This window comes from Grammomys surdaster, unplaced genomic scaffold (assembly GCF_004785775.1).
Source record: "Grammomys surdaster isolate TR1022 unplaced genomic scaffold, NIH_TR_1.0 316, whole genome shotgun sequence".
In the NCBI taxonomy this organism is placed as follows: domain Eukaryota; kingdom Metazoa; phylum Chordata; class Mammalia; order Rodentia; family Muridae; genus Grammomys; species Grammomys surdaster.
Genome location: NW_021604735.1, coordinates 687,370 through 696,816, shown reverse-complemented (window position 1 = coordinate 696,816; position 9,447 = coordinate 687,370). Strand labels below are relative to the sequence as shown.

Here is a 9,447-nt window from a genome sequence, read left to right as displayed (position 1 = left end):
ATAACCATTATCCAAAAAATAAGTTGTTACTGTTTTCCTCTCTGCATGCTTTTGTATTTCCTATAAATTTACACATGCAGCCCATAGAAAGTGCGCTTACTGTGTTTACAGATGGCTCATCTAATGGGAAGGCAGCATATGTGATAGGATCACATGTTCATTCTCTTGAGTTTCCCCCTGCTTCAGCACAAATAACTGAACTACGTGCTGTAGCTGTTGTTTTTGAAACACTGAAAAACCAAGCTTTTAATTTGTATACCGATAGCCAATATATAGCTCATGGTTTACAATTACTTGAAACTGTTCCTTTTTTTAGATACTGCTAATTCTCAAATTTTGCAATTACTTATGCAAATACAACTTAATTTAAGAGAATGTACAGTTCCTTATTTTGTAAGACATCTAAGAGCTCATACTGGACTGCCCAGACCCCTTAGTGAGGGCAATGCCACAGCAGATTTATATATCAGGAAGGTTATAGGCCTTACACAGGTCAGTTAGCCAAACAATCTCATTCTCTACATCATCAAAATAGTAATAGCTTGAGACAACAATTTGGTATTTCTAGAGAATGTACACGTCAAATTGTAAAGACTTGTCCTGAATGTCCTCAATTTCTTCCTGTACCACATAATGGTGTTAATCCTCGAGGACTTATACCTAATCAATTATGGCAGATGGATGTTACTCATATTTCTGACTTTGGAAAACTAAAATATGTACATGTGACTATTGACACCTTTTCAGGCTTTCTAGTTGCAACTGCTTTAACAGGAGAAGCAACAAAAAATGTAATTAATCATTGCCTGCATTGTTTTTCTATACTGGGTGTTCCCAAACAGATTAAAACAGACAATGGAACTGTGTATTGCAGTCGAGCATTTGAGAGTTTCTGTCGACAATTTGATATTACCCATATTACTGGGATCCCCTATAATCCTCAAGGACAAGGTATTGTGGAACGAGCTCACGGAACTTTAAAACAATACCTTCATAAAATAAAAAGGGGGGAGTTATACCCCCATTCACCACAAAATTGTTTAAATCATGCTCTTTTTATTCTAAATTTTTAAAATTTGGATGTTCATGGATGTTCAGCTGCTGAGCGTTTTTGGCATCCTCATACTTCCACTACATATGCTTCAGTAAAGTGGAAGGATCCTATGACAGGCCAATGGCATGGACCCGACCCTGTACTCATATGGGGACGAGGTTACGTTTGTGTTTTTTCACAGAAAGAAAATGGAGCCCGGTGGCTGCCAGAAAGGCTGGTGCGACAGATGGATCAACCCCTTCTTCCTGTTGATACCCCTACGGATAATGATGATTCCTGCACACAGTGAAGTCCACTGGGCCTATGTTCCTGACCCACCACTGATACATCCAGCAGTGTGGTCCAGACCGGAGATTCTCGTAACCAGTAATAATATTCAACTTCTTGGGTCTCCCTGGACAGGGGAGACAATTTATAATAAGACTGTGACTTTCAATGCGTTCAGTGATGGGATTCCTGTTTGCTTTATGAAGAATAATACTAATGATGAATGTGTTTCGGTGTTTCTTCAAACTTGGAAGAAAAAGGTTTCACACACTGTTACTCAAGGTATAGAGATGGGCATGCCCAAATACTATATGGGACTTGCCCCTGATCCTCATGAGCTGCAACCTTGTGGATCAGTACCCACAGAGAATGTGGGACAGGACCTTGACAAGGTCATTAGTTGGACAGAATGTTTTACTCAACCCCCAATGTGGTTTAACGTTTCTAGTAAAATGCGAATTATTGATTGGGCAGGGAATCAATCAAACATTGGGCAAAAGGAGATGTCCGTAGGCCTTTGGCAATCAGAAGCAGGTCATTTTCAACAGCATATCTGGAAGTTAGCAGCAGCTCTCTATGAAGTCACACTGGCTATAGATAACATTGGGACAGGATCTGGACTGACAACAAGTGTTAGTACATGTGTTAAAACTCCTAATCTTTTATTAATTGGTCATGTTAAAATTACTTTTATCGCTTCTACTGTGTTCAATGTAGGTTGTATTGATTGTATACTTTCTAATTGTGTTAGTGTGTTGAAGTCTGGCATGTCTGTTATAGTGGTCTATCAACCAGCTTTTGTTTTATTGCCAGTAAGTATTTCAGAACCTTGGTATTCTGAAAAAGGTTTACAAGTATTGGAAGAAGTGAGTCATGATTTAAGCAGAAGCAAGAGAGTAGTGGGCTTGATTATTGTTGGTATAGCAGCTTTGATTACATTCATAGCTAGTACCACTGCTTCCGCAATTGCTTTCACACAGGAAGTTTTTTGTTTTTTGTTTTTTGTTTTTATTGGATATTTTATTTACATTTCATATGTTATCCCCTTACCCCATCCCCCACCCACCCAGGAAACCCCCATCCCCTTACCCCTCCTCCTTCTTCTCTGTGAATGTAACCCCCACCTACCCCCCCCACTCCCACTTCCCCACCCTCAAAATTCCCACCCCCTGGGGCGTCCAGCCTTCATGAGGTCAAGGATATCATCTTCCACCTGTGCCCGGCAGGGCCCTCTACTCTTACATATTCAGCTGAAGCCCTGGATCCCTCCATAAGTGCTCCCAGGCTGGTGGTTAGGACCCTGGGAGCTGTGGTTGGTTGGTATTGTTGCTCTCCTCATGGTGCCACAAACCCTTTCAGCTCCTTCAGTCCTCACTCTAACTCCTCCATTGAGATCCTCATGATCAGTTCAATGGCTAGTTGTGAGCATCTGCCTCTGAATATTGACACAGGAAGTTAAGACAGCTACATTTGTTAATCATCTAGCAAAAAATGTTACTAATATTCTGAGTATTCAAGAGAATTTAGATAGACGTTTGGAACAACAGATTGATGTTCTTTATGATACTGTTCATATTATTGGAGAGGAGGTTCAGAGTTTAAATGTAAGGAGCCATCTCGAGTGCCATGCCAAATACCAATGGATTTGTGTTACTGCTAAAATTTACAATGACAGCCACTATAATTGGGAAAAGGTTCAGAGACACTTGCAGGGTATTTGGCATAATTCTAACACCTCTTTGGATGTTTTAGCCTTGCACACTGAGATTGTGAATTTAAAGAATGCTGCTCCACTGAACTTTGATCCAGCAGATACTGCTGATAAAATTATTCATGGCCTGATGTCAGTGTTTCCATCTTGGTCAAGCTTCAAGAATGGCATAGATAGCTTGATCATGCTAGCCCTTTTTGTCCTGGGAATACTTTTATTCCTGCTTGCCATATTAAAGCTTGTCTTTAACTACATCAACATGCTGGCAGCCAAAGTACATGGCTTGAAACTAAGAATGGACCCCCAAATTTAACAGGCTGGCAAGCCAATGACGGGCAATCTTCTGAAGTGCCTTACCAAGCTAAGACAGAAGTGCCTTGCTTTTGGTAATGCATATTCAGTGTCAGCTAAGGGGGGCGTTGCTGTCAGAATGACCTAAGACAGGCTCAGTCTTGTTAAATAATATAAATGGGGGAGATGTGGGAAGCCACTGGGGCTGCTTGGCAGGAACCTGACATTGGCCAAGGACAAGGAAATGGGCTTTAGACAAGAATCTGACTTTGGGCCATGACAAGGAAGTAAGTTCAGGCAGGAGTCTATTTTTAGGCTAAAACAGTGAAGTAAATTCAGTCAGGAATCCTGGTCTTAGGCTAAAACAAAGAGGTAAGCCTCAGGCATGAATATGACTGTGGGCTAGGACAGGGAAGTAGACTCAGATACTTTGTCATCCTGACGAGACCTTAGAACCAGCAATCATGAGAGTGATCACGGGGTGATCACGGAACTCTGTATATTGCCTTGTTTGTTCCTTGACTGTTTCTATTGTAATATTGGTTCCTCAAACCTAGAACTGACCTAAATACTTGAATGTAATTAAAAGGGTTTAAAAGAAAAGTTGAATTAAACGAACCTGCCTTCAGCCTCAGAACTGGCTGGGGTCATGCTGAAAAAAAAAAAAATCCAATAAAAGACAAAAAGAGGATGACAACTTCATTACATGAGACTATTAGAGAGAAATCCACACAACCAGCGTGGTGGGAGACATTATGACACAGAGAGATTGGAGAAGAGGAGAGAAGGAATAGAGGAAATACAGAAGAAAGAAGAGTGATTACAAGGCACTTAGGAAATGGAAAATGCTAGATAAGGCAGAAGGTCAAGGTGGAACCAAAGAGAACCAGCCATGCCAAGGTCTAGGCCGTGTCTCCCAGCCCACAATGGAGGCTGGGCACAAAGGCCCAGTTATGTTGTCAGTGACCACAAGGGCGGATCTTCTGCAACATGGGAAAAGAAGAAGCCAGATCAATAAAGGAAGTTGCTGGCTACAAGGAGGTGGAGACAGAGAGGTCCTGCCCCGACTCAGTCCTCCACATGAGAAGGTCTGGGGATCATCCGTCTCACTTTACCTTGATTCTCTCTGGACTCCTGAGCACCCCAGTGTCCCTAGACAGGGCTCTCTCCTGTTCCTGATGGCTCTGCTGATCTTGTTTCCTGGAGCGACTCTGGCCATGGTTCAGATCCTGCTTCTGTTGCTGTCGCCAGCATGTCTGAACACTGGTGAGTGGTGGGGACCTCACTAGCAGGAACTAAATCAGAGGAGGGGACATTGGTGCTGGGAAGAGTGTGTATCATGTGGACAGGTGTCTGCTACAGGAGCCAGCCAGGCCTGTCTGCCCCAAGAGAGAACTCATCCCTCAGAGGGAGCTGAACACAACCTTTTTCATGCTTTTCTGTCCCACCAGCCATAGGGAGAGTTCTGTCCTGTGTCCCGCCCCTTCCTGTGAATGAAGGCTCAAGTTGCACTGGATTGTCCTTTACAACTGTCCCCTGTCACTGTTTCCTGCAGTGACTTTGGATTTTTCCTGTCCTTCCTAGAGAACTCTGCAGGATCCAACAGAGAAAGCACCTTTGCGGTGAACCAACCAGCAAACCTCTCTGGATTCCAGGGCGGCTCCATAGAGATCCCCTTCTCCTTCTACTTTCCCTGGGAGTTGGCCAAGGATCCTCAGATGAGCATAGCCTGGAGATGGAAGCACTTCCATGGGGACTTCATCTACAACTCCTCCCTGCGTTTCATACATGAGCACTTCAAGGACCGGCTCATCCTGAACTGGACAGAGGGTCAGACATCTGGAGTCCTCAGAATCCTGAACTTGAAGGAGACTGACCAGGCCCTGTACTTCTGCCGTGTTTTTCTGCAAACAACAGAAGGCATAAAATTTTGGCAGTATTTTCCTGGGACTCAACTCATCGTGACCCGTGGTGAGCAATGACAACTCAGGCTTTGACACCCGTGGGTTCTTTATCCCCTAGTATCTTCTCAGACTTCACAACTCTGAGCTTAGTTTCCTATTCCTTTCCCTTGGCTCTGCCCACACTTCTGTCAACAGCATCTTTTCCTTGTAGTTTCGAGAAGTGTTTGCCGCCTTCTCTGCTGTGGTCTGTCAGTCTCACTTCCTACTCTGGGCTTCAGCACATGCCCTACCCCATAGCTCACACCCTTATTACTCCACATCTAACTACTGTCCTGCCCACTTTCACCCATGACCTCAAGGTGGATGAACTTCTCCAGCATGGAGCTGACTCTTTTGGTCCTGTTGGTCCCTGTGTGCAGCATCTCCACACAGATCCAACCTCAGCTCAGAACATATCATAGGGACCATTGCATGTTCTGGTGTCATCTGGTCTAACTAACTGCCACCTGTCACCACAGTTCCTCATTTGCCCCCGTAGCACCCCAGGACATATCTGTCTTCTCTCCCTAGGCTCTTCAGTAATTAGAAAATGAACAAGAAAATGCCTGCATTCTCTTGATGTGGCTGCTCTGTCTCATGATCCCTCTAGCCCCTCTGATTCAGAAGGAACTGCAGTCCCCTGCACTGGGAGTCCTAAGGCCCAGCATAGTCACTGTGTGTTCCTGCACATGGCCTTAGAGAAGAAGGGACTCTGTGTGGCTGCATTGTTTCCAGTGACCTTGCTCTGTGGGTCTTTGTTTATTACTCACTATGTAGACCCATCTGGCCTTAACTCACAGCAACCTGCCTTGCCTCTGCCTCCTGAGTGTGGACATTACAGCATGTGCCACCACATGCAGAGGTGTCTCTTGACTGTACTAAAGTCAGCCTCTGAGAGGATTCTCACAGCACAGTTATCTGTGCAGGCCACAGCTGCCATGTTGACATGATGCAAAGTCAAATAACAGCTGCCAGGACTCAGGGCAGAGAGAAAGGAGCCGTTTCCTGTATGTGTCTAGCTCAGTGGTTCTCCACCTTCCTAATGCTGCTTTTATACAGTTCTTCATGTTATGGGGACCCACATGCATAAAAGTATATCATTGTTACTTCATAACTTTAATTATTCTACTGTTATGAATCACAAGGTAAATACCTGATATGCAGTTCATGTGAGGTAGTGGTACACAGGTTGGGAACCTCTGATCTAGAATTCACAATAGGTAAGTGTTGGGAAATTTTTCTTTACTGATGTTTATAAACCAAATGGATCTATTGTGCCCTGGACTGAGCTGTAAACACATGAATAAAACTGTATTTTTTCTGCTACACATTTTGGTGAATTCAGTGTGTGTGAACATGTGGGTCTGTTAAGTCAGATGTCTCTCTCTCTCTCTCTCTCTCTCTCTCTCTGTCTCTCTCTGTGTGTGTGTGTGTGTGTGTGTGTGTGTGTGTGTGTAAGTTTCTGTGTCTGTGTGTCTCTATGTTTGTATCTAGGTATATGTTTCTGTGTCTGTGTGTGTCTCTGTATGTGTCTCTGTGTATATGAGTTTGTATCTGGGCGTATGTCTCTGTGTCTGTGTGTTTGTCTGTGTCTGTGCATGTATGTGTGTGTGCGTGTGTGTGTGTGCGTGTGTGCATATTTGTTTATGCATGTTGAGGCTACAGGAGAGCATGGGGTCTCATCCACCTTACTATCGGGAACAGGCTGTCTCTCTGGCTTCAAGGTTCCCATGGAGACTAGGCCAACTGGCCGGTAAGCCTCAGGGACAAGCCTGTCTCCACCTCCTCAGTACTGGATTACAGCCCACTCAGCTCTGTCTGGTGTGGAACCTGACACAGAGACCACCAGGCTGGCTCTCAGCTCACAGAGATCTGCCTGCCTCTGTCTCAGGCTAGGATTAAAGGTCATGCCCACTTTACCGAGTTCTTGATGTAGATATTGGGACCAAATTCAGGTTCTAAGGCCCAAGCAGCAAACTGTCTATGGACTAATCATATCTCTATGTTACATACATTTAAGTGAAAAAAATCACTGTACTTCTCTGCCTTACTTATCTGTGCAGAGAAAACCTCAGATATGATGACTATGGTCACCATCCTAGTTCACCATCAAATTTGTGTTTCTGTTTTTGATTGGTTGGTATTTTGTTTGATACATAGGCTTTCTTTTATAGGTCTGGCTGAGTTTCCTTTCATTTTGTTGTTGTTCCTTTTTTTCTTTCTTTTTTTTTTTTGATACAAGATTTCACTATGCCCCCCTTGCTGTCTAAAATCTAGATACATAAACCAGGCCCGCTTCAAACACAATGAGACCCATGTGCCTCTGCCTTCCTCCTCCCAAAGGCTAGACTTGAAGTGTGTATGTCCGTGCTCAACTTGGGGTATAATTTTTTAAATAGCACTTACATATTTATTCTGGGGTGTGCAGGGTCAGTAGGGGACACATGTGCTACAGCCTGAGCATCACCCAGGTTCCAGCACTGCAGTCTCACACTCCTCATGGTCCTGTGATATGCAACAGCCCCATGTCCACACCAAAACCTCAGGCTTCCTGTCCAAAGAACAGAGCCCATGACTGGGGACTAAGGAGCCCTCAGGTGGCAGTAGTGCAGTTGGTCACAAGGGGCAGCTGGCATCCTTTGGGACCCCCCAGTGCCTGTGTTTAAAAATGCTGGGGTCTAGCAGCTGACTTACAACACTTTTGTCAGGTCCAGACCCTCCATAGGTGGTTAGTAGTCAGGTGACCTTCTACCCAGAGACCTCAGACAGGGTAAGGCAGATGAAATCTGGAGGTGAGTACTCACAGCCAGGACATTCTTACAGACCACACTGAGCCACAGAGGTTCATCTGGTAGAGTGCTTACGTGCCTGTCATGGACAGAAAATGAAGTTCTTTGTCCACCGTGAGACAAACGGGCAGGAGGGTGCACACCTGTAATCCCAGCTGATGAGAGGCACAGACAGGGGATCTGTAGGAGTTCAAGATCATTCTTGGACACATAACAAATTTAAGGACAACCTTGGCCAAACTATAGCCTAAACCTCAGCCAGGTGAGCATCTGTGACCCCAAAAGCCAGGTTGGGGACCCTTTAGGAAGGTTTATTTTGAGAGGCATGCAAGGAATTAAGAGAGATGATTTAGCCAGAGTGATGTGCATGGGTAGGAGGACCCAAGTTTGATCAGGAGCTGCCACATTATAAACCATAGATCTGGTAGGAATTTGTAATCCAGCCCTGCATGCACAAGACACAGGCAGTCATGGGCCTGACTGTGTAACTAGTCTAGCCTAATTGGTGAGTTCCAAGCCCATGAGAGGCCATGATAGAAAAAACCATGTGGATCCTTCTCAAGATGATCAATCATGGTCACAATATTTTATACATTTATGTTAAGTAAAGTTTTTCAAAATTAGATATTAATGAACAACAAAACAGTATATCCCAGTAAGATAGCTCAATTGAAATGGAGCCTGCTGCCTAGCACAGTGACCTGTGTGTGATTCTGGGGACCCTAATGGTACACTGAGAAAACTGTCCTCTGCCTCTCAGCATCACCTACAGGCTTCTGGTGAGACACCATCTGTTATTCATGGCTAACAGAACTCCTGGTGCCAGAATCTCTCACCTGAAAGTGAGTTTTCATCAAAGTAGTGACTGAGAGCACACACCCTGCATACCACCACCCTTGCTGCGTCCAGAATGGGAGTCAGAGCTCCTGTATGCAGAATTGTGTGTGACACATGCTAAGAAGCCATGTGGGCTCTCATGTCCTCTCCTTAGAACCCAGGTCATCCTGTCTGTCTCTGATCTTGAAAGCCTGACTGTGCTGTTCTCTGTTGGTTCATGAAAATAATAACACTTTTTAATAAATGTGGGATCAGAAAGTCAAGCAACTTGGGTAGCCAGTTCAGAGCAAGACTGAGATCAAGACAAGTCCAAACCCTGAAAATTTCATCCTGAGATAAGCAGAAGTTATGACTGTTCCCTCCTTGTTCTGGGTCTGAATGTTCAGGTCCAAGAAGCCTACACGACCCCATCCTGGTCTGAGGGAGGCCATGTTTACTCAGGATGAAGACTGGGTAAAGTCATGGATGCTGATCAGCTCTTAAGACACCTTGTATACACCTTGTATGGCTTCTCTCTCTCTCTCTCTCTCTCTCTCTCTCTCTCTCTCTCTCTCT

General features: G+C 44.5%; 1 protein-coding gene across 3 annotated transcripts in view; it reads left to right on the top strand.

Annotated features, from left to right (window-relative positions):
• The first annotated feature begins 4,411 nt into the window (after positions 1 to 4,411).
• The window catches only part of LOC114629773 (paired immunoglobulin-like type 2 receptor beta-2), a 28,775-nt gene continuing 23,739 nt past the window's right edge, over positions 4,412 to 9,447 (top strand). For 2 of the 3 annotated variants that reach the window (XM_028777846.1, XM_028777845.1), the window contains exons 1-2: positions 4,412 to 4,589; positions 4,908 to 5,294. In XM_028777846.1, coding sequence (XP_028633679.1) covers positions 4,502 to 4,589; positions 4,908 to 5,294 — 475 coding nt within the window. In that variant the 5' untranslated portion in view covers positions 4,412 to 4,501. Of the gene's footprint in view, positions 4,590 to 4,878; positions 5,295 to 9,447 lie in introns of all 3 variants that reach the window. The other variant, XM_028777847.1, reaches the window with a different exon arrangement.